General features: G+C 54.8%; 1 protein-coding gene across 3 annotated transcripts in view; it reads right to left on the bottom strand.

Annotated features, from left to right (window-relative positions):
• Positions 1 to 789: 789 nt before the first annotated feature.
• PTPRN2 (protein tyrosine phosphatase receptor type N2) overlaps positions 790 to 25,259 on the bottom strand; it is a 618,076-nt gene continuing 593,606 nt past the window's right edge. For all 3 annotated transcript variants that reach the window (XM_042249105.1, XM_042249106.1, XM_027968410.2), the window contains 3 exons: positions 23,687 to 23,751; positions 4,982 to 5,055; positions 790 to 2,482 (listed from right to left, as the gene is read on the bottom strand). In XM_042249105.1, coding sequence (XP_042105039.1) covers positions 2,411 to 2,482; positions 4,982 to 5,055; positions 23,687 to 23,751 — 211 coding nt within the window. In that variant the 3' untranslated portion in view covers positions 790 to 2,410. The remainder of the gene's footprint in view (positions 2,483 to 4,981; positions 5,056 to 23,686; positions 23,752 to 25,259) is intronic.

A 25,259-nucleotide genomic window follows, 5' to 3' on the forward strand; every position in this document is an offset into this window, starting at 1 on the left:
CCGAATACCCTGGATGGAGGGGCCTCTTTAGGCCCCACGCAGACTCACATGCGCGCGTCTCAAGACGTGCCACCCGTTGTCAAGTATGTGTGCATGAATGACAGCGACTCCCATCACATGGACAGCAGAAGTGTGCCAGACCCGGGGCAGGGCCCCGATGAGAAGCGAGCTCAGGGAAGGAAGGGCCCGCAGGGGCGGAGCCTACGGAGCAGAGCTGGGTGCCCTGCAGCTGAGACTGGGGGCTGATTTCCTGAGAAAGGAACACCTGCGTCTGCTCTGGAAGCACAGACGCCCGCGTCTCACCAACGCCCGTGGAGACCGCACAGGCGAGAGCGGGGCGGCGGGTCACAGCGGCAGGGTCGTCCGGCTGGGTCTCACTGCTTCCAGGGGGTCCCGGGCCTGAGAGGCTCCTGGGGCGGCTTGTGTCTCTGTGAGACGGGGAGCCGCCCTCCCCTGGGGGCAGTAAAGATGGGCCACCACTCCTGGACGCTCCCTGGGCAGACACATGCAGTGAAGAGGGGCAGGGACACCAGAGGCGGAGCACGCCCCAACGCTCACCCGAGACTGTTTCATCTCTTTTTAATGACTAGACTCGCAGCCACCCGTGACACTCTGGCCCCCTGTACGCACCCAGCTCCGCAAATAAAGCTAGAACTCAGTATGGAGCTGCATGGGCGCACGGTTTGCTCTGGCATCTGAACGCCCACAGCTTCAGGAAACAGGATGGATGGGACACACAAAAAAAGAACCCAAGAAACTTCTCTCATCCAAATAAAGACCGCTCAGACGTGAAATCAGAAGTTTAATCAGACACAATTAAATATATTTGTATATCTCACACTGAAGAGACATAAAATGTTAGGAGTTACAAGTAGGAATATGCTTCCTATGTTCAGATAAACTAGTTTCCATTAAATGTTTAGATTCCAGGTAGAGAAACAGCTTTGGGAAGGAAATGATCGACATGTTGAAGCAGATACGCACGACAACACCATTTAGAGACACAAACGGTATTTTGGCATCTTTCTCCCCATCCGGTCGGCCACCTCCCCTGTCCCGTGTTGTGAGGCGTGGCATCTGTTTAAGATGCACGGACGGGTGCCACACGGGAAGCAGAGGGCCCAGGGTCACCGGAGCGTCTTACTCCCTAAACCGAGGCAGCGTCACGCAGAGCAGCCGCACAGCCCCCTCCGTGTCCAGCTGTCCTCAGTCTAGTGAAGCGCACTCTTCTGTTTGGGGTGGGGGCGGTAACTTGGGGCCCAAGCGCTGTTTTGGCAAATCTGAAGGGTCGCTAGACGCGTGTCTGTGTGACACGGGGATCTGCCCGAGAGGCCAGGAGCCTGAGCCCCGGAGGGGCCCGTCTGACCCCGCTTCCCAGGTGCCTGGATCCCATTCAGGAAAGAAGCAGGCCACAGCAGGTCTCCCCGCCCTTCCCCCACGGTGTGGGCACTCCTGGTCCTCTCCGGATGCCAGCAGGGCCCAGGCCTTCCTGGGGAGGGCACCACGCAGGCCTGCCCTCCATTTTCATTACCCCTCAGGGAAGCGTTTAGCTGCATCTGAGTGAAATCCAGTATCCCTGCCTGGGCAATCCCGTGGACAGAGGAGCCTGGCGGGCTACAGTCCATGGGGTCGCAAGGAGTCGGACACGACTGAAGTGACAGACACACGTGTAAACCCCTATTTGTAGCTAAAAGCCGTGTCTGGAGGTTGGGGCTCTGCCAGGGCCTTGCCAAGTGTCCCTGTCTGCTGGCTTGGAAGGAGGCACTCTGCGTGGGAACATGTTTGCCCCAGGGTCCCTGGCTGTCCTGGGGGAGTGGAAGTTTGGGAGGGGCTGTCACTGTCCCCCAGCAGTGCTTGGGGGAGGGTGTGCAGCAGCCCAGATCAGATGAGGAGCTGGCACGACTGTGTTTCACGATCCACCCCAAGGCTACAGAATGTCGCCATCACGTCCACCCAGCTGCTGCGGAAGCCGGCGGTTTCTCCCGGTGCACAGTCATAAGGACAAACGCCAAGTATGTCTTCTACCGGGGTGGCCTGGTGGCCCCTCTGGGCCCCGCCCTGCATGGCTGACCCTCCAGAGAGTGACAGGTCACAAACCAGCCCTCTTCTGGGAACCACACTGATGGTGCCGTCCATACGACATGATTGGCAATTAAGAACATGGATGTGTGTTTTAAGGAAAAATAAAGTTTTTTCAAGAAATCGAAAACAGAAGATCTGATTGCCCCCATCATTGCATCTGCCCGTAGACCTCCCTTTATTATTTGGCTGAACAAAAACACACGTTTTAACTGCTAAGCTGCACTGACTGTAGAGTCTTAAGGACTAGATCACTAGGCAGCTGCCGCAGGAGAGGCGGGCACGGCGTCCGTGGGCGCTGACGGGGCCCCGGTCGTGGGCGCCTCCGGCCTCACTGGGGAAAGGCTTTGAGGATGGCGTTCACCTCCTCGGCCACGGCCGTCAGGGCGAACTCGAACTGCTCCTGGAGGGACAGAGGAGGGAGACGTGAGCGGCGCCTTCTGCTGCAGCCGCGGGCTCCGTGTGCCACCCTGCGGAGAGAAGCTGTTTAGGGGGGACGGGAAGAGCTGCAGGCTGCCGCGGGAGGTGGGCAGGGCACGGGTTTGCAGGGGGAGGCCCGGAGCAGACAGCTGCGCCATGTTCATCTCCGCTTGTGTCGCTGGAGAAGCTGCGGTGGACGTGTGACCGGGACAGTGGCTGCCGCAGGCTCCGTGCACCCCCTCCCCCAGCTCCTTCTGACCCCAGCCCCAGCATGGCCCCCAAGGGGTGGGGCTGGACGCAGCCTCCCGTCCCTCTGAGACTCACTGGAAACGGTCACAGTCACGACCCCTTGGGGTTCCCTGGCCTCAGAATGGAAAGGGTGGTACTTGTGCTCTTTGAAAATCCTCCCACCATCCGGCTCAGTCCGACTCACTTCTGTTTGCCAAGAAACCTCGTCTCACCCTCCACTGTGCCAGCTTAGGCATGCGTGTGCCCACGGACACCAGTGTACCTGGGACGGGACACGCTTCTCGTGCAGGCGGAACCTGAAGGCCTGCTGAGCAGAAACTAGGGGCGAGTCCCGGGTGTCGGAACCATCTGCTCCTCCAGAAACGGGGGCTCGGCAGACAGGACAAGCCCACCTGTCCGGCAGGCTTCCCGGGTCCACAACCTGCTCCCGACTCGGCATGCCACACTCGCAGCAGTGTCCCCAGTACTTCCCCGTCACACCAAAGAAGCTATGAAAGAGCAAACCATGCAGACTCCCTCGATAGCAGCTAAGGGGCTCTGATGGAGGAGAGCCCTATCAATGGCTTAGATACTTGATAGCTCCAGTCATCGACAGACTTGAGCCCAATGCCGGGAAGAATGGTAAATTTCCACTTTGCGTGGCTGGTACATAGTAGAAACCTGTGTGCTGTTCTGCGCTCAGTCGCTCAGTCGTGTCCGGCTCTCTGCGACCCCAGGGACTGTAGCCCGCCAAGCTCCTCTGCCCATGGGATTCTCCAGGCAAGCATACTGGAGTGGGTAAACATTCCCTTCTCCAGGGGATCTTCCTGGTCCAGGAATCAAACCCGGGTCTCCTGCACTGCAGGCAGATTCTTTACCATCGCAGCCACCAGGGACGACCTGCCAGGTTCTAGAGCCTCTGCTGGCAGCCACGAGCCTCCCGAAGCACAGTGGGCTCTCCCGGGGACGAGCCTCCAGGCCCACGTGCAGCAGCCGCCTTGGGGCTGGGTCCTGGACAGTGAGCCAACCCTGGATTTCTGGATGAGCAGGCCACCTCCCACGGCACAGGCAGCCCAGCAGGACTGCTCCGCCAGGGCCCCTGGGCCCGAGGGCTGCCTGTCACTGGGATGGCAGGCAGGCGCGGGCAGGGTCCAGCTCTCCCAGGACCCCATCCACTGGAGGAACAGCGAGCACCAGAGGCCCGGCCACTAGGCATGTCCTCTGGTTCCACCCAGAATGGTTTCCTGGCTCTGCACGAAGGAGCTGAGTTGGTTTTGCCTCCATGCTCGGGGCTGACTTTGACCACGTGGAACCAGCCATAGGGGCCCATGAGGCTGTTCTGAGAAACGACCTTCAGGGTCAAAGTGTGCTTGCCGTGCTTACTAGGCACTGGGCTCCTTCTCGCCCGACAGAGCGGGCTGAGTGAAGCCTGTGCTCCCTCCCTCGAGGCTCAGACGCTGCCCTGTCCCGTCTGTGGCATGGAACAGGGCCCAGGAGCTGCTGGCACCCTGTGGGGACAGTAAGACCCCGAGCTGGGATGACAGGGGTCCCAGACCCTCACTACTTGGCACCGGAGCACAGTGCGGCCTGGTCTCCCGGGAGGGCTTTTATGATTTTTAGAACTGAAATCCTCTGCAAGGGCGGCTTTAGTGGAGGCGCTGATGGCACCCGGAGAGTCTGGGCCACGCCAGGAAGGAGAGGACCCCGTGCAGGACGTGCATGTGGGGTGTCTGTGGCTGGACATGGACACTTCTGCAATGCTAAGGGAATGGGCCAGCACGTGGACGTTGGTTCCGGCTCCAAGGAACCCAAGGCTGTCCAGGGATCTTTAGGCTCTGCTCCTTTCGCTGCAAACTTGGCCTTTTCAGTAAGCTACTCAGGGTGCTCAGGGGCCCAACACGGCCCAGGGACACTCTGGTGACCGCCGTCCTAATAACCCCGCAGTGGGGCTGTGGCTGTGGGCTTGGGCGGAACACGCCACACACGTCGCTGGCCTCTGATGGGGAGACCCCACTGTTCCCCCACTACCCCCATCTGGCACACGGAGGGTCCCGGGCCCTGAGGTCCAACCACATCTGCTCAGGCTGGAACGTTGGGGCTGCAGCCGGAGCCGCCCCGACCTCCTGGGATGGGCAGCCCGCATCCAGTCCTGAGTGGAGGTGGTGTGGGAGGCAGCTGGCCAGCCTGCCCCTCGCTCCTTTTGAGAAAACCGCCCCATGCGCCCCGACCCCGAGCCCCAGGCCTGGCCGGTTACCTTAGTCTGGACCATGCCTGGTCGCTGGTCCCGAAGATGCTCCAGGGTGGCGGCAATGTCGATCTCCTTGGCACCTGTAAGACACACGCCGGGCTCAGACGGGCACAGTGCACACGGGGCCGACAGATACACGCCGGGCTCACACGGGCACAGTGCACATGGTGCCCCTTACCCACTGCTGGGGCCTCCAGGCTCAGCGGCCAAATGACGGTGACCGTCACCCTTCAACTGCCTGGCCGGGAGGGGCATTTCGGGGTTCACACAGGAACACAGGGCAAGGCGGCTTTCGTTCGTGTTGGCTCAAGAAAGCTGGGCTGCTGCTGCTAAGTCACTTCAGTTGTGTCCAACTCTGTGTGACCCCATAGACAGCAGCACACCAGGCTCCCCCATCCCTAGGATTCTCCAGGAAAGAACACTGGAGTGGGTTGCCATTTCCTTCTCCAATGCATGAAAGTGAAAAGTGAAACTGAAGTCGCTCAGTTGTGTCTGACTCTCAGCGACCGCATGGACTGCAGCCCACCAGGCTCCTCCGTCCATGGGATCTTCCAGGCAAGAGCACTGGAGTCGGGTGCCATTGCCTTCTAAGAAGAAAGCGGGGATTCAGAAAAAGATGGCGGAGGAATAGGATGGGAAGACCACTTTCTCCCTCACAAATTCCTCAAAAGAACATTTAACGCCGAGCAAACTCCACAAAACAACTTCTGTAGGCTGGCAGAGGACATCAGGCAACCAGAAAAGCAGACCACTGTCTTCAAAAACAGATTTTTAATCTTTGCTCTTAGGTTTTTGTTGTCAATTTTGTACATTTAAAAACCCAAACTTCACTACCCAAGTTCAGCTGAGAGCGAGATTACTGGCTTGACCACTCTCTCCTCCTCTGGACTCTCCTTTTTCTCCACCAGGTGGCCTCTGTCTCTTTTCTCCCCCATCTCTTCTCTATCCAACTCTGTGAATCTCTGTGTGTTCCAGATGGTGGAGAACACCTAAGGAACTGGTTACTGGCAGGATTTGTCTCTCTCCTCATTCCTCTCTCTTATCCTCCTGGCCACCTCTGTCTACTTCCTCCCTCTCCTCTGCCCCGTATAACTCCGTAAATACCTCTGAGCGGTCCAGACTATGGAGTGCACATAAGGAAGTGACTACTGGCTAGCTTGCTCTCTCCTCTTTTGATCTCACCGCATCTTATTCCAGTTACCTCTAACTACCCTCTCCATCTTCTCTTCTCCTTGTAACTCAGTGAACCTCTCTGAGTGTCCCTCAATGTGGAGAACCTTTTCATCTTTAACCTAGATGTTTTATCATCGGTGCTGTATAGATGGAGAAGTCTAGAGGCTACTGTAAAAATAAAACTGAAAACCAGAAGCAGGAGGCTTAAATCCAAAGCCTGAAAACATTAGGGAACTCTTGAATTCAGGGAACATTAAGCAATAGGAGCTCATCAAATGCCTTCATACCTACACTGAAACCAAGCTCCACCCAAGGGCCAACAAGTTCCAGAACAAGACATACCACTCAAATTCTCCAGCAACACAGGAACACTCTCCTGAGCTTCAATATACAGGCAGCTCAAAATTATTCCAAAACCTTTGATGTCTCATAACCCATTACTGGTCACTCCACTGCACTCCAGAGAGAAGAAACCCAGCTCCACCCACCAGAACTCCAACACAAGCCTCCCTAACCAGGAAACCTTGACAAGCCACTGATAGAACCCCACCCACAGTGAGGAAGCTCCATAATAAAGAGAACTCCACAAATTACCAGAATATAAAAAGGCCACCCCAAACGCAGCAATATAACCAAGATGAAGAGACAGAGGAATACTCAGCAGGTAAAGGAACAGGAGAGTTGCCCACCAAACCAAACAAAAGAGGAAGAGGTAGGGAATCTACCGGAGAAGGAATTCCAAATATTGATAGTGAAAATGATCCAAAATCTTGAAATAAAAATGGAATCACAGATAAATAGCCTAGAGACAAGGATTGAGAAGATGCAAGAAAGGTTTAACAAGGACCTAGAAGAAATAAAAAAGAGTCAAAATATAATGAGTAATGCAATAAATGAGATCAGAAACACTCTGGAGGCAACAAATAGTAGAATAACGGAGGCAGAAGATAGGATTAGTGAAATAGAAGATAGAATGGTAGAAATAAATGAATCAGAGAGGAAACAAGAAAAACGAATTAAAAGAAACGAGGACAATCTCAGAGACCTCCAGGACAATATGAAACGCTCCAACATTCGAATTATAGGAGTCCCAGAAGAAGAAGACAGAAAGAAAGATCATGAGAAAATCCTTGAGGAGATAATAGTTGAAAACTTCCCTAAAATGGGGAAGGAAATAATCACCCAAGTCCAAGAAACACAGAGAGTTCCAAATAGGATAAACCCAAGGCGAAACACCCCAAGACACATATTAATCAAATTAACAAAGATCAAACACAAAGGACAAATATTAAAAGCAGCAAGGGAAAAACAACAAATAACACACAAGGGGATTCCCATAAATAACAGCTGACCTTTCAATAGAAACTCTTCAGGCCAGGAGGGAATGGCAAGATATACTTAAAGTGATGAAAGACAATAACCTACAGCCCAGATTACTGTACCCAGCAAGGATCTCATTCAAATACGAAGGAGAAATCAAAAGCTTTACAGACAAGCAAAAGCTGAGAGAATTCAGCACCACCAAACCAGCTCTCCAACAAATACTAAAGGATATTCTCTAGACAGGAAACACGAAAGGGTGTATAAACCCGAACCCAAAACAATAAAGTAAATGGTAACGGGATCATACTTATCAATAATTACCTTAAACGTAAATGGGTTGAATGTCCCAACAAAAGACAAAGACTGGCCGAATGGATGCAAAAACAAGACCCCTCTATATGCTGCTTACAAGAGACCCACCTCAAAACAAGGGACACATACAGACTGAAAGTGAAGGGCTGGAAAAAGATATACCACGCGAATAGAGACCAAAAGAAAGCAGGAGTGGCAATACTCATATCTGATAAAATAGACTTTAAAACAAAGGCTGTGAAAAGAGACAAAGAAGGCCACTACATAATGATCAAAGGATCAATCCAAGAAGAAGATATAACAATTATAAATATATATGCACCCAATATAGGAGCACCACAATATGTAAGACAAATGCTAACAAGTATGAAAGGGGAAATCAACAATAACACAATAATAGTGGGAGACTTTAATACCCCACTCACACCTATGGACAGATCAACTAAACAGAAAATTAACAAAGAAATGCAAACTTTAAATGATACAGTTAGACCTAATTGATATCTATAGGACATTTCACCCCAAAACAATGAACTTCACCTTTTTTTCAAGTGCTCATGGAACCTTCTCCAGGATAGATCACATCCTGGGCCATAAATCTAAACTTGATAAATTCAAAAAAATCGAAATCATTCCAAGCATCTTTTCTGACCATAATGCATTAAGATTAGATCTCAATTACAGGAGAAAAGCTATTAAAAATTCCAACATATGGAGGTTGAACAACACACTTCTGAATAACCAACAAATCACAGAAGAAATCAAAATATGCATAGAAATGAATGAAAATGAAAACACAACAACCCAAAACCTGCAGGACACTATAAAAGCAGTGCTAAGAGGAAAGTTCATAGCAATACAGGCATACCTCAAGAAACAAGAAAAAGCCAAATAAATAACCTAACTCTACAACTAAGGCAACTAGAAAAGGAAGAATTGGAGAACCCCAGAGTTAGTAGAAGGAAAGAAATCTTAAAAATTAGGGCAGAAATAAATGCAAAAGAAACAAAAGAGACCATAGCAAAAATCAACAAAGCCAAAAGCTGGTTCTTTGAAAGGATAAATAAAATTGACAAACCATTAGCCAGACTCATCAAGAAGCAAAGAGAGAAAAATCAAATCAATAAAATTAGAAACGAAAATGGAGAGATCACAACAGACAACACAGAAATACAAAGGACCATAAGAGACTACTATCAGCAGTTGTATGCCAATAAAATGGACAACGTGGAAGAAATGGACAAATTCTTAGAAAAGTACAATTTTCCAAAACTGAACCAGGAAGAAATAGAAAATCTTAACAGACCCATCACAAGCACGGAAATTGAAACTGTAATCAGAAATCTTCCAGCAAACAAAAGCCCAGGTCCAGACGGCTTCACAGCTGAATTCTACCAAAAATTTCGAGAAGAGCTAACACCTATCCTACTCAAGCTCTTCCAGAAAATTGCAGAGGAAGGTAAACTTCCAAACTCATTCTATGAGGCCACCATCACCCTAATACCAAAACCTGAAAAAGATGTCACAAAAAAAGAAAACTACAGGCCAATATCACTGATGAACATAGATGCAAAAATCCTCAACAAAATTCTAGCAATCAGAATCCAACAACACATTAAAAAGATCATACACCATGACCAAGTGGGCTTTATCCCAGGGATGCAAGGATTCTTCAATATCCGCAAATCAATCAATGTAATTCACCACATTAACAAATTGGAAAATAAAAACCATATGATTATCTCAATAGATGCAGAGAAGGCCTTTGACAAAATTCAACATCCATTTATGATAAAAACTCTCCAGAAAGCAGGAATAGAAGGAACATACCTCAACATAATAAAAGCTGTATATGACAAACCCACAGCAAACATTATCCTCAATGGTGAAAAATTGAAAGCATTTCCCCTAAAGTCAGGAACAAGACAAGGGTGTCCACTTTCACCGCTACTATTCAACATAGTTCTGGAAGTTTTGGCCACAGCAATCAGAGCAGAAAAAGAAATAAAAGGAATCCAAATTGGAAAAGAAGAAGTAAAACTCTCACTGTTTGCAGATGACATGATCCTCTACATGGAAAACCCTAAAGACTCCACCAGAAAATTACTAGAGCTCATCAATGAATATAGTAAAGTTGCAGGATATAAAATCAACACACAGAAATCCCTTGCATTCCTATACACTAATAATGAGAAAGTAGAAAAAGAAATTAAGGAAACAATTCCATTCACCATTGCAACGAAAAGAATAAAATACTTAGGAATATATCTACCTAAAGAAACTAAAGACCTATATATAGAAAACTATAAAACACTGATGAAAGAAATCAAAGAGGACACTAATAGATGGAGAAATATACCATGTTCATGGATTGGAAGAATCAATATAGTGAAAATGAGTATACTACCCAAAGCAATTTACAAATTCAATGCAATCCCTATCAAGCTACCAGCCATATTTTTCACAGAACTAGAACAAATAATTTCAAGATTTGTATGGAAATACAAAAAACCTTGAATTGCCAAAGCAATCTTGAGAAATAAGAATGGAACTGGAGGAATCAACTTGCCTGACTTCAGGCTCTACTACAAAGCCACAGTCATCAAAACAGTATGGTACTGGCACAAAGACAGAAATATAGATCAATGGAACAAAATAGAAAGCCCAGAGATAAATCCACACACCTATGGACACCTTATCTTTGACAAAGGAGGCAAGAATATACAATGGGGTAAAGACAATCTCTTTAACAAGTGGTGCTGGGAAAACTGGTCAACCACTTGTAAAAGAATGAAGCTAGATCACTTCCTAACACCGCACACAAAAATAAACTCAAAATGGATTAAAGATCTAAATGTAAGACCAGAAACTATAAAACTCCTAGAGGAGAACATAGGCAAAACACTCTCAGACATAAATCACAGCAGGATCCTCTATGATCCACCTCCCAGAATTCTGGAAATAAAAGCAAAAATAAACAAATGGGATCTATTTAAAATTAAAAGCTTCTGCACAACAAAGGAAAATATAAGCAAGGTGAAAAGACAGCCTTCTGAATAGGAGAAAATAATAGCAAATGAAGCAACTGACAAACAACTAATCTCAAAAATATACAAGCAACTTATGCAGCTCAATTCCAGAAAAATAAACGACCCAATCAAAAAATGGGCCAAAGAACTAAATAGACATTTCTCCAAAGAAGACATACGGATGGCTAACAAACACATGAAAAGATGCTCAACATCACTCACTATCAGAGAAATGCAAATCAAAACCACAATGAGGTACCATTTCACACCAGTCAGAATGGCTGTGATCCAAAAGTCTGCAAGCAATAAATGCTGGAGAGGGTGTGGAGAAAAGGGAACCCTCTTACACTGTTGGTGGGAATGCAAACTAGTACAGCCACTATGGAGAACAGTGTGGAGATTCCTTAAAAAATTGCAAATAGAACTACCTTATGACCCAGCAATCCCACTTCTGGGCATACACACCGAGGAAACCAGAATTGAAAGAGACACATGTACCCCAATGTTCATCGCAGCACTGTTTATAATAGCCAGGACATGGAAACAACCTAGATGTCCATCAGCAGATGAATGGATAAGAAAGCAGTGGTACATATACACAATGGAGTATTACTCAGCCGTTAAAAAGAATTCATTTGAATCAGTTCTGATGAGATGGATGAAACTGGAGCCAATTATACAGAGTGAAGTAAGCCAGAAAGAAAAACACCAATACAGTATACTAACACATATATATGGAATTTAGAAAGATGGCAATGACGACCCTGTATGCAAGACAGGAAAAAAGACACAGATGTGTATAACGGACTTTTGGACTCAGAGGGAGAGGGAGAGGGTGGGATGATTTGGGAGAATGGCATTCTAACATGTATACTATCATGTAAGAATTGAATCGCCAGTCTATGTCTGACGCAGGATACAGCATGCTTGGGGCTGGTGCATGGGGATGACCCACAGAGATGTTATGGGGAGGGAGGTGGGAGGGGGGTTCATGTTTGGGAACACATGTAAGAATTAAAGATTTTAAAATTAAAAAAAATAAAAAACTAAAAACTAAAAACAAAAAAAAAAAAAAAAAGAAAGCTGGGCAGAAGCTTGCATCAGAGGCAGATACACACACCACAGCAAGCCGCGGCCAGGACAGACTAGGTCTTTACTCGGCTTTATTTGGTGGCGTTTCAAGATTTTTATTTTTTCGGCTGTGAGACTTCTAAGATGTCTGTTCCCCGATCAGGGACTGTACCCTGGCCAGGGCAGTGAGGGCACTGTCCCAACCACAAGGCCACCAGGAAGTCCCGGCGGTTTTCAGAGAACAGAGCCTGTGAGCTTTAGCTTCTCCTGCATAGGGGTTTCACTTAGAGAAATGAAAAGGCAGACTAACCTCGTCCACCTTATACCCCTAACGCTGGCTTCTAAAGAGCTGCCTTCTGTTAGAAGCAAGTGTTCCCACCACTAAGGAAGGCTGGGGTGCCTCGTGTGCTCACAGGCGGGTCGGTGCTGTGGCCCAGCGCCCATCAGATGCGTTTCCCCCCTGCCCCGACTCCAGGTGCCCCGGGGGCTGCGGAAACAATACTATTTAAGTTAAAAATGCAATCTCATGAATTATGAATTCCACATATACTCTCGTTTTCCTGTCTTGCCAGGACCTCTGGTAGGTGAACAGTGAACAGGACTGGGTCCCCAGCGCCCAAGCCTCTTACAGGTCAGAGGTGAGAGTCTGCAGTGCGATCTTGCCAGATGTGGGGGCTGGGCGGGTGGCACAGTGGGGTTGGCCGGGACCCACCCACCAGGGTGTCCTGTCAACACTTCCTCTTACGCATCAGGCCGGTTACCACCCCCCGTTCAAAGGAAATCAAGGCTTTGTCTGGGTCTCAGAGCCGGTGATCACTGGACCCAGACGTGGAAGAAACCCTGGGCCGGCCGCCTCCTGGGGCAGCTCTGGCCCCCACGTCCGTCACACCTGCTGCGTGTGGGGTGGATTCATCAGACGGAGACGAGCCCAGTCCTTTACTATGGAAGCCTCAGGGGCCCAGGGCGTCCAGACCTAACCCCTCTCTCTTTTCTCTCAAGTTTGCTCAGGTGCATCTTTGTGCCTCGAAACTGGTTTGGAAGACTTTTCCAGCAGCTGTTTGTGCCCGAAAGGCTGGTCTGACAGGAGGGCCGGCATGCGGTCTCAGACCCCCGTTACTTGGTCGCCCTGAGACGGCTCCCTGCAGGGCTCCATGTGGGGCCACGGGAGGTCCCCTCCCCAGGCTGTGTCAGGGCCACCCTCCAGTCAGCTGCCACGGACAAAATCTCTCCGGCTTTACTGCAGGGATGCTGGGTGAGGAAGCGACAAAGAGGACAGAGAAAGTAGGTCTTTAAAATATGGAATGCCAGGGCACAATGTCTCAGAATCAAGCTTAGCCTGAACCCCAAACTCTGCAGTGGAGGAAATCAAAGGAATGCTTAAAAATGTGTAGCTGGAAACAGACGGAGTGGGTTTATCAGGTGGCTCAGGGCTACCGTCTCCCTGCACGTTAGGGCTGGAGTAGTTAGTCACCTGAGGCGTGCAGGGAGACGTTTTAAGAGCATGCCCATGCAGGACCTCTTCTAGGGGGTGGGGAGGTGTGACCCTGCACCTCGTTCAGTGACCCTGAGCATCCTGGTGGCCTCGTGGTGCAGGAGTGGACAGGCTCGGGGCGGGCGGGGTGGGCAGTGTGTGTCCTTCTAACAGGCTTCACAGAAGGTAAAAGGATTTACTTAAATCCCTCAAGCACGTAGGAAGCTCCCTGGAGCACATTCAGATGGTGTCCTTTCCACAAATCCCATTCTACTGACCACACATTAGAGTCCAGGTGCATAGATGCACGTGGTGCACTGCCCAGGTCGAAAGGCATGTGAAGAGTGACTCTGTGACCCCATGCACTGAAGCAAGCCAGACTCCTCTGTCCTTCACCATCTCCTGGAGCTTGCTCAAACTCATATCCATTGACTCAGTGATGCCGTCCAACCGTCTCATCCTCTGTCGTCGCCTTCTCCTGCCTTCAATCTTTACCAGCATCAGAATCTTTTCCAGTGAGTCAGCTCTTCGCATGAGGTGGCCAAAGTATCGGAGCTTCAGCAACAGTCCTTCCAATGAATATTCAGGTTGATTTCCTTTAGTATTCACTGGTTTGATCTCCTTGCAGTCCAAGGGATTCTCAAGAGTCTTTTCCAGCACCAAAGCTTGAAAGCATCAGTTCTTCAGTGCTCACCCTTCACAGATGCAAATAAAACTCAGACAGAAGACGGGCTAACAACCAATACAGGGGAGGGCACAGTGTGGTTCGGAGGACAGGCTTCCAGTATCTTCTACTGGAGAGAGTCACCACTGTTCAAATGTGAGATGAGTGTATGTAAGTGGTTCCGTGGTCTTTAAGCTGGTGACTCCAAGAATGTGCAGCCGAGGTGGATGCAGCCTGTGGGTGTGGACCCAGCCACATACGAGGTGAGTGTCCAGCCTGACCCATCTCTCCCAGTGCCCACGACCCCACGGGCACGCTGCAGCCTGCAGGCGCAAGGGCTGGCCGGCTGGTCCGGAGAGAGCCTGGCCTGCTGCCATCCCAGGCACCACTCGGTACTCAGGAACAGCTGGGGCTTTGGCTCCCTAAGGCATTCAGGGGCCATCGGCTTGGAGTTCATATATTGGTTAAATGCGTTCTTAAGACAACAGCGGTTTTTTAAGCTTTAGATAGAAGTAGTAACCATTAAATGAAAAACATTTAAAGAGCACTAGTATTAAAGATATTAAAATTGCCTTTTTTTTTTTTTATGATGAGAGAATCAATTCGAAGTGGGAGAAAACCAAGCAAATAGGCCACCGGCGCCTCTTTCCCAGGCCTGCATCGATTTCTCCCAGAGCTGGCCAGCTGGCAGAGGGAGGCGTGGGACTCACGATCTTGGCCACGCTACCTCCTCCCACGTGACCGAGGGGCTGCGGCGCGTGGTCAGGAGCCAGCCTCGTCTCTCCCTTCTGCAGCGCGTCCACGGCGTCCTCGCGGACGTCATGTCAGAAACGGAAATACGTTCTGGTCGGACTTTTACCCAGAAGGCTTTGCGAACCGCACCGCAGGGATGCGATGAATCCTTTTCAGCATGAAAGACACCACGTGTCGAAGGCACAAGACAGAAAGGTCTGAATGTTGCGGGAGGAAGCTGTCTCAACTCCGCCCTCTGGGGGGTACCCAGAAAATGCTCATTGCACCTGAAGGGACCAGGGCCGGGGCGGAGCTGTCCGTGTGCTGAGCTGGGCCCCAAGGTCTGTGCTTGTTGGCTGAGCTCCGTTTTGGAAGGAAGGGCTGGGCAGTGACGGGCAGGGGTCGGCCCCAGCGGCTGTCACCGCAACCAGAGGGCAGCTTTCCTCCCACTCCGGGTGCCTCCAGGTGGGGGTGCCCCCTCCAGACTTCAGCCCCACACTGACGCGTGCGCGCGCGCACACACACACACACACACACACACACACACACACACACAGACGCACGCTCTGTCCCGGGTCTTCTGTGCCAAGCAGTTTCTACCTCATGTTTCTGGATGCTCAGAATCGATGAGAGTTGTCAGAATTACAATTAGGACGATTTTTTGCAGGCTCTCTAGATTAACTGTAATCTCCCTTTCATGAGGTTTCGCTGGGATGGAGACAAACGAGCATCTTGTGCACGGATAACTGGGGACCTCAGAACCCAAATAGCCTAGGTACTTCTCAAGCTTTTAGAAACGAACTCGAAAACATTTTTTTTTTTTTCAGGAGAAACTGGGAGCCTCCACATCGTCATAAAAAACACAAGTAGGACTGTGTGTGTATCGCCCCAGTAAGGTAGCCACCACGTAACACGCCAGGAGGCGCCGGAACTGCGTGACGCGTCCGGCGATGCTCCGTCAAGGCCACCTGTGATGCGGTGCGCACCCCTGGGATCAACGCCCAGACCTGGAGCCTGGCACCTCGGGCCTGCGAGCACTCGGCTGCTGCAGATGCAGGCCATCAGGAAGGAGCGACTGTTACACTCGTAGAGGAAGGGTGGGTGGGAGGGCCAGGAGAAGCTGAGAGTCGCCAGACGCTCGCTCCCTGTTTGGATCATCCCAACCCCGACCCCTGATCACAACTCTAACCCTGCCCCATGATCAGCCCCCCAACCCCGCCCCTGATCACACCAACCAAGTCCCTGACCAACCCAACCCTGGCCCCTGATAAGCCCGCAACCCCAATCCCCCCCATCACCCCTAACCCCGCCCCCTGACCACCCCAACCCCGCCCCAATCACACCCCTAACCCCACCCCCTGACTACCCCAACCCCGCCCCTGACCAACCCAACTCCGCCCCCTGACCAACCCAACCCAGGCCCCTGATAAGCCCCCTAACCTCAACACACTGATCACTCCAACCCAGCCCCGATCACCTCAACCACGACCCCTGATCACAACACTAACCCCACCCCCTGATCACCCCAACCCTGCCCCTGACCAACCCAACCCCGGCCCCTGATAAGCCACCAACCCCAATCCCCTGATCACCCCAACCCTGCCCCCTGACCACCCCAACCCTGCCCCAATAACACCCCTAACCCTGCCCCCTGACCACCCCAACCCCGACCCCTGATCACAACCCTAACCTGTCCCCTGATCAGCCCCCAACCCCGACCCCTGATCACAACCCTAACCTGCCCCCTGATCAGCCCCCCAACTCCACCCCCTGATCACCCCAACCCCAGCCCTGATCACCCCAACCCCACCCCTGATCACCCCAACTCCACCCCTGATCACCCCACCCCACCCCCTGATCACCCCAACCCCGACCCCTGATCGCCCCCAACCCTGCCTGATCATCCCCTAACCCCACCCCTGATCCCCCCCACCACACCCCTACCCTGCAGTCACAGTTGGGCCACACAGGGGCAGAGACCTCTGCCACGGTGACCTCACTACCTCCCAGCACCACGGCCTGAGTGACACAGGAGCTATGCTGGACACACAGGGCCCAGGACACACTCAGCTCCAGAGTGGACGAGTCAGAATTCTGAGGGGACAGCGAGTGGTCATCTGGGCTATGTCTGTGGCTGCAGAGAAGAGGCAGGGGACCCACTGAGTCCCCAATGACACGGAGGCTTCAGGAGCAGGGGTCTCTGAGGGCACCCCCCACCCCACCGGCCCCATCTCCCCCAGGACCTGCATGCGGGGCCCTGGACATGCTCCTGAGTCCCTGCAGGGTCAGAGCATGAGGGCAGAAGTGTGGGGGAGCCAGGCCTCACAGACCCACGGCTGCCCTGACCGGGGAGACCCTTGTTTCCCGTGGACTGTGGGACGAGTGCTCCAGGGGAGCTGGATGCCAAGCGGCCCCCCAACCCCCATCGAAGGCCCTCCTTGTCCCCTGGCCCCCCTCGGCCCCTAGTCTGTTTCCTGTTTAGAAGCTGAGTGTGTGGCCAGCTCGCGGCCTGGCTGGGGGCTGTTCCATTCAGCTTCTCAGCGGACGGCGGCTCCAGACCCCGTTCTAAGGACTCCTCGCGCCTCTTCTCCTGGTGAAAGGAGATGCAGGGGCCCAAGGAGGCCCCAGGGGCGCTGTGAGCTCCTGAGGGCAGCGCGGACATCAGCACTTGTCATAGAACGTTCTACAGGAGTTTTTTTGGGGGTCACTGATGCAAAGTGACCTGGTTCCCGACCCCGCTGCCTGCTCAGAGCACCTTCTTAACACAGTGTTTGGACTGCCACTGTCCAGCGACGGGGTGGCTGTGCTCTGGGACTTCCTGTCACCTGCAAGGGATGAGAGGTCCTTGGCAGGAGCAGAGACAGGCCCTCACTGCCTGGTGAGGAGCTGTGAACTATTGCTGGAAGGGGCCGGGGCATGGCAGTCTTCCTGGGCCCCAGAGGCCTCCAGGGAGATGGTGCGTGGGTCTGGGGAGGCAGCCAGGGTCCGAGTGGCCACAGGGCTCTGCAGGGCACCTGCACAGCAGGGGGACTCTCCTGGCCTCTGAGCTGAAGTGATGCCACTCAACACGGACAGCCAGGCCTGCCAGGGCCAGCAGGACAGGCGGGGACGACGCTCACGAGGACGGGGACAGTCTGGCTTTGGGAGCGAGTGAGAGAACCCAGAGGACAGGCTGGCTGCTGCCTGTCCAGGGAGGAGGCACTCCGGGAGCGACAGCTCTGAACCGGCAGCAGGGCGGGTCCAGCCAGGTTCCTGGCTTCTCACCGGGTGAGCGAGGAGGGAGCAGGAGCCTGGGGGCCGTGTGGGCGGGTCTGACGCCTGAGAGGCACGGGGGAGGGGGTGGGTGGGTGGCCGCACCGGCCAGGAGCCCCCGCTGTAGTCCAAGGGGCTCGGGGCCCCTGCCTGCCCGTCGTCAGGTGGGAGAGAGGGAAGAGCCGTCAGCTGTCCCTGCCCAGGCGTGGTCCTCAGGCTGGAGACCATGTCAGAGGCAAATTGTGGGATACGGTTCACAAAACTATCCAGATCAGATGATGGGCTTGTCAGGAAGTTTCCCAGGAACAGCTGGTTCCATTTTGTCTCATTTCTCTCCGATTAAATTCACTTTGTGTATCATGTCACCCAGGCCTGGGTCACACCCCCAGCCATGCTGCTCCTGGACCCCTACCTGCGGCCCCCCCTCCAACCTGAGTCTCAGCTCCAAATGGAGAGACAGACAAAGAGGTGGGTGCCCATCACCTCACGGGACACAAGTTCTCCATGCAAAAGGAAGACTCTCTTCTCCCTGGTTCTGAATACTTCTCTCAGCCTGAAACTCCAACAAGCTGGAGACAGGGTCTTACCACCGTGAAGCCACGGAGAAGGCAGACCAGTCTGTAGAATCCATCTTCTGCTGGGTCTTCGTGCTTCAGCCAAACATAAAATTGAGACGTTTCTCCCTACGTACCCTGCTCTTTGCAGCCTGCCTCTCCCAATCAGTCCTGCCTGTGGAAGGGTCATCCATGGCTGGGGTCAGCTCAGGCCTCCCTGCAGAGCCCCGTGGGCACAGACCCCTGGGGTCCTGCCCTGCCCCAGCCCTCTTGTCCAGAGGCGCCAAGTCAGTCCTGCCGGGACCAGCTCTATGTGTTTCTTCCCCGTGGCACCAGGCAGACCCGAATCAGCGAGCCAGCGGTTCCAGGGCCCCGTCGTCCGATCTCCGTCTCCCCTCCCTGGTGGAGTTTCTGCCGCAGCTGTAACAGACCAGCTGCCCGCTCCACCCTGTCCCTGGACCACGCAGCCTGGTGGCATCTCTGCTGTGCTGAACCCCCCGCCAGCCACTGGGGCTCAGCCACTTTGCAGCAAGACCAGGGCTCTGCATTGCCCGGCCATCAGGTGCTTCCCAGAAAGTCCCCAAACCTTGGCAATCTGCTTTCTCAGTTTGCAACCAGGTGTCAGAATCGGTGAGCCCTGAGGGCCCTTGGTGCTGTGAGGATGGGCTACAGATGCACAACGGGACTCTGTGACGGGGGCGAGGGGCAAGGTAGACCCCAGCCCTGCACCCCAGGGCCTCAACGGTGCTCAGCACCCCCCTGAGCTGCGGACACCGCCTGTTTCTCTCTGCAGAGTGCAGGCCCCAGGAGGGTGGGCTCGCCTCCCGTTGCTCGCCGTGTAGACCTCCTGCTCAGTTGATAGCAGGGTGGAAAGGCACTTCCGTGCTTCAGCCCCGTTTGCTGAACGGAGGAATAGGACGGCAGCGGTGGCCGAGAGGAGCAGAAGGACCTGAGAGAGGGGAAAGGGGCTGGGGAGCGGCGCCTACCCCACAGTCCGGGCCGGGACCCGGGTCCTGCAGGAAAGAGCTGGCGTGGCCCTGAGCGAGGGTCTCCTGGGGCCACTCTCGCATCCTACCGACCGCCGTGAGCAGAAGAGACCAGTCAAGGGGTCACAGAAGGGGAGATGCAGGGTGAGGGGCCCAGGGAGACAGAGAGACAGCGGTCTGGGCACGCGTGCACGAGCCCCTGGCACGTTCCCTGGAGCAGAGCTATCGCATGGGGCCTCCTGCCTGGAGGCCTCTGCACCGTGCGCGTGGCAGGCCCTGGGCACCTGTGCTATTGGGCGCTCAGCACGTGGCCAGTGTTTCAGTCTCGCCACGTAAGCTGCCGCCTGTGACTGGCGGCTGCTGACTGAGCGGCACAGCTCTGGAGGAGCGCTGGGTTTTAAAGTTCAGGGAGAAATGTCATTTCTCCCAGAATGGGAGGAGGTATTTGCACCACCACGTATCTGATAAGGGGTTGATATCCTCAGTGTATAAAGAACACCCACAGTGCAACAGCCCAGTTAAGAGATGGAAGAAAAGAACCTGAATAGGCATTTCCCCAGAGAACATATCCAAAGGGTCAACACACACAGGAAAAGATGCTCGACATTTCCAGTCTTCAGGAAAATGCAAAGCAAAACCGCAGCGAGACCTCGCGGTGACCAGGACGGCTACTGTCAAAGCCCCAGAGAACGACAGTGTGCAAGCGGGTGTGGGGACGTCGGCCACAGCGCTGCCCTGTGAGCTGCTGCTGGGGGCGGGCACCGGTGCAGCTGCCGCGGAAAACAGCAGTGGGAGCTCCTCGAGAAGTCAGAACAAGACCACATGACCCAGCAATTCCGCTCTGGGTATTTCACCCCAAAGAACTGGGAGCAGAAACCAGGCAGATATTTGCACACCGTGACTGGAATAGTAGTGATCCAATAGCTGAAAGGTGCAGGGAACCTGTGTCCCCAGATGGACGGTGAACAAGGTAAGCATGGTCCGTCCCAGGGGGAACGTTACTCCGGCTCAAACAGGGAGGTGGTCCCGACACCTGATATGGCACGGTGAGCCCCAGGATGTGACGCTCAGAGAGAAGCCAGACACAGAGGGGCACACCCATGTGTTTCCACCCACTCAAGGTCCCTGGAGACGTCGGAGCCACAGAGACAGGGAGCACAGGGGCGGTTATACACCCCCTTGGAAGAGGAGATGTTCACCGATGTCACTGTGTGACGGGGAAGCGGGAAACAGGTGAGCTTGCTGAGGACGGAGCCCGGGGGCTGGACAGACAGCCACGCAGGTGCTGGACATCCACGCACGCTCCGTGCTGAGACCACTTAGAAGTAGCTCCCAGCCGCCGCGAGCTTCCTGGGCGTCTCCGGGTGCACCTGCGGACTTGGGCCCACGCTCTGCGTCATGCGATGAAATCCCAGTCCTGCGGCTCCCACCAAACAGAAGGAACGGCTCCCAGGCTGGCCCGGCCCGCGGACACCCCAGTGGCCGGGGCTCAGGCGGCACAGCCGGCTTCCTAGAGGTGGGGCTCCTGCTGAGCGGCCCTCAGCCAGCGAGGCTGCCACCTCCCGACAACCCAGCCAACGCGATCCTTGGGAAGCCCCCCATCTGTCTGGTGCTCTCCATTCATTTAAAAAATTGTGGCGAAATATGAAAACCCCTGGGCAAAGAGACATCTCGGACAAAAATATAAAAGGCACAGCTTGGAGAGCACCCTGGCTGCGAGGCCAGCGCTGCTGCTCTTTCCTCCGTGAGAGGGGAATGCCACCAAGCCCTGGTTCTACCCGAGACGGTAGCCCTGAGTTAGAAGCGTGTTCGAGGCCACAGGGAAAATACGCAGAAGGATTTTCCGGGGTTTCCTGCTTCCCCAGCAGCTGGCAGAGCAGCAGCACTGGCAGACCCGGCCCTGGGCGGTGGTCCGGCCTGGCCGCTGAGCGCCCCCGCGCCCTCGGGGCCCAGGGCTGGCGCGGGGGCCCGGCTGCAGCAGAGGCCTTCTCCAGCCCTTCTGCGATTCATTTCTTTTAAGCGAAGGAGACGGGAAGAAAGCATTTGTGTCCAGGCCCGCGGCCTTTGATCATTAGACGAGCACAGGCGGCCAGACAAAGGCGCCCCCACTGCCCGGGCGGCACGGCCGGGCCCAGGACAAAACCCTGGTGGCTGCTCGCCGGGGCGGCCCGGGAAAGGGCCCCTCGCCAGCCGAGGAGCCGCCCTGCCCTTTGATCTGCCCCGAGACCGCGGCCAGGCCCCGGGTCAGGGGATGGCTCAGCGTGGGCCCCTTGGGCAGAGGGGAGCAGGTCAGGGGCAGAGTGAGGGCTGACTGATCTCAGAAGGGGCCCAGTGCCCACCCTCCCGGGCCGGTTCCACACGGCTGGGCTCACATTGTTGCCGCCAGCCTGCACTTGCAGTGGAATCCGACAGGACGCGGCAGGCAGACCGGCTGCTGAATGCGGGGGCCCAGCTGGGACGGGGAGTCGCTGCCCCCTGCCCCGGGCTGTGGCTTTGCTCAGCGCCCGGTGCTGTCACACCGGCGAGCTGGACACTGACCCCCTCCAGCACTGCTGGGGCCCGCTCCTCGGGGGGAGCCGGACTCCACGTGGCGGTGTGTGCCCGTGTGGCCACGTGTCACCTGCCCGCACACAAAGATGTCTCCTCAAACGTGTGAGATGACCCACGTTCTCGGAAGGTGTTTGGTTTAGCAGGTGGAGGCACTCTGGGCCTGACAGCGGGGGGGTGGGGGGCAAGGGTGGGAGGAGGCAGGAGTCCCACGGAGACTCTGGGTGTGCAGCAGCCATACGCTTGCAAATGAAGAGCGACCCAGCTGACGAGACAGAGGCACACTAGAGTTAGCTTTGCGGATCTAAGACCAAGCCGCGTCATTGAGAGCCGTGCGCTTGCAGCGGGCTTGCGGGTTCTTTGTCTGCGTGTCTCAGCACTGTGCTGCCTCAGGGCATGAGAAGCAGCCTCTGGTGTATGAGCCGGGCCCACTGTCCCCCGGACCCTGAAGCCGGCAGGGAGCCTGCGGCGGGGGCTGTCTGGGCCCCGGCTGCGCGGAACCCGCCCATGCTCTCTAGTCCCGGGCGTAACACGACGGCCATCATTTCATGTTTATGCAACCATAACCTCTAACCTTGGGCTAGAGGTGCGTTCTGCTTTTCTGCTTTTCTTCTAACCAGGAGAAGATGGAGCAAGAAAGACGCCTGTTTCAGAGTTGCTGGCACTTGTCTGACTATGTATAGAAACCTGTTTCTACAACTGGTGTCTGCTCTTATTGCCAGGCAAAGGGTGAAGGGTGGGTTCCTGGAAGCTAGGCGCCCCAGCTAAGGACACACGTGTACGTGTGTGCCCACGTAGAGGAGATGGTGTTTTCTCAGGCAGGAAGGAGAGTGTGAGACGGCGCCCATCCCAGGGCTTCCTTCCCAAGTCCCCAGAGGCTGAGGACAAGGAGGGGCCCCACAGGTCAGGCTGGGATCTCCCCGCTGACATGTGCCTGGTTCCCCCAGAGGCGGGTCCGAGGGAATCTCCCACTTGGCTCTGGAGCGTGCTGGCCTTGCAGGGGACACCTCACAGGTTTGGCGTGTAGAGCACGCCAGGGAGCCGCTAGCCCCCTCAGTCCCCGCACTCTTGGGGGCTAAACCCCACCCAAGCCCACAAGCTCACCCAGGGTCCGTGCTCAGATCACAGTTCTCTGAGCCCAAGCGCCCAGATGCTGTTACACACAGGGCATCTGAAGGGGGGGTACTTCAGAGACAATCTCCACCAGAGATAAATGGGGGCCCCTGCAGAGGCAGTCTCCACCAGAGAGTCTAGGCTCTGAATTTTGCAAATACAGTTGTAACAACAGGGAGGGTTTAAGGCTCTTCTGAGCCACCGCAGCCCTGGAAGATCAAGATGGCCTTCTCCCCACTTGTGACGTTAACACAGGACGCCGATCGCCCGCTGCGCCCTGAGCCCGGCATGCGACCCTGGGCGGAGGTGGTGACAAGGGAGGGCCCTCAGAAACGAACGTGCCTGCTGCAAACAGCTTCCCTGTGAGTCAGAAGAGGGGCAGCAGGCCAATTTCCCCATGGCTTTCTGCGAGTGCTGCACTGAGGTTGCCATGGCAACACCATCCGGCTGGAGCCTCACAGAGCAGCCCCTACCCGGCTCTTACCTTTGGCCATCTTATTGAGAACCATGTCGATCAGGACGTAGGTGCCACTCCTGCCGGCGCCATCACTGTCAACAGAAGGAGAGAGATGAGGACGCGACAGGCCATGCTGCCCCCACTCCCCAAGTGCCCACGACAGCGTGTGCCCTCGCAGTCCAGGGGGCCCACGGGAGGAGGGGAGGGTGGGCAACTGGAGAGGGAGAGACACAGAGTGGGGCATGGGGGGTCAGGGTGGGAGGGGGAGGGGAGGGAGGGAGGAGGGGGAGGGGAGGAAGAGGAGGGAGGGACGGGAGGAAGGGAAGGGAGGGGGAGGGGAGGAAGGGAAGGGAGGAGGGGGGAGGAAGAGGAGGGAGGGAGGGGAGGAAGGGAAGGGAGGGGGAGGGGAGGAAGGGAAGGGAGGGGGGGGGGGGAAGAGGAGGGAGGGGGGGGGGAAGGGAAGGGAGGGGGAGGGGAGGAGGGAGGAAGGGAACGGAGGGGGAGGGGGGAAGAAGGGAGAGGGGGAAGAGGGGGGGGGGGGGGGGGGGAAGGGGGGGGAGCAGGAGGAGTGGATGCTCTCCCCCGGCCCGCGCTAGCGGCAGTGTGGATTAGCTATTGTGCCTGTGTTGATTTGTTCCTTTCCTCCCTTTTTCTCCCCTCTTTGGTCAAAGATTCAGCAAATTTTGTCAGGGAAAAAGGAAATAAGGAGCTGGCTGGCAGTGTCGGAGCCTGCAGGGGGCTGGCTGCGGGGCAGGAAGGCTGGGTGCAGGCCTCAGGCGGGCCCACCTGACCATCTGCTGCCCTGTGGGGCGCGTCTGCCCCCATCACCTCCTCCAGCCGCCTTGCAGTCTCCCTCAGCCCGGGTGGAAAGTCCTCCTCTGGACGAGGGTTGTGAGAGTTCTGAGACGTGGCTCAGCAGCAGGCAGCAGGAGGAAAGGAAGGCGGCCTTCTGGGGAGCAGCCTGGTGTCCCTCGTGCAGTGCCCTGAGCGGGCTGTCGGCCCAGCAGGCTGTCCCCTGCCCACGGGCACTCCCGGCGGAACCCGCTGACTTGGCAGGGAAGTGTCTCCGCTTCAGGACCTGGGGACCTGCGTGGCCACCGCGTCTGCCGTCTCAGACATGCCGGCCGGCCGGTAGCCCGGGAGCCTGTCGGTTGTCCTTTCACAGCAAAGAGTCACTGGGTTTGGCATCAATGTATTTCTCAAAGGGCAGAAAAAGCCTCAGGTGGAAACAGAACCACCCCGCATAGTGCTGCTGGGTGGGGACACAGCCGTGCTGAGGCCCCCGGCGCCCCAGTGACATGCAGGCTGCTGAAGGCTCCTCCCACACCCGCCTCGGAGCCAGCGCCGACCGGAGCTGCTCCTCGGGCGGGTCAAGGGTGTTCCGGTCCACTTCCTGGGGACCCAAACCACTGTGTACTCCTCCTCCCTCAGACACACACAACACACACTCAGATGCAAGCGTACACACACGCACACACACTCAGACACACGCACACACACTCAGAGCACGCACTCACACGCTCAAAAACACACACTCACTCAGACACACACACACCCCCACAGAGATGCACACTCAATCAGACACACACACAGACAGGTA

Source organism: Ovis aries, chromosome 4, assembly GCF_016772045.2.
Source record: "Ovis aries strain OAR_USU_Benz2616 breed Rambouillet chromosome 4, ARS-UI_Ramb_v3.0, whole genome shotgun sequence".
NCBI classification, from domain to species: domain Eukaryota; kingdom Metazoa; phylum Chordata; class Mammalia; order Artiodactyla; family Bovidae; genus Ovis; species Ovis aries.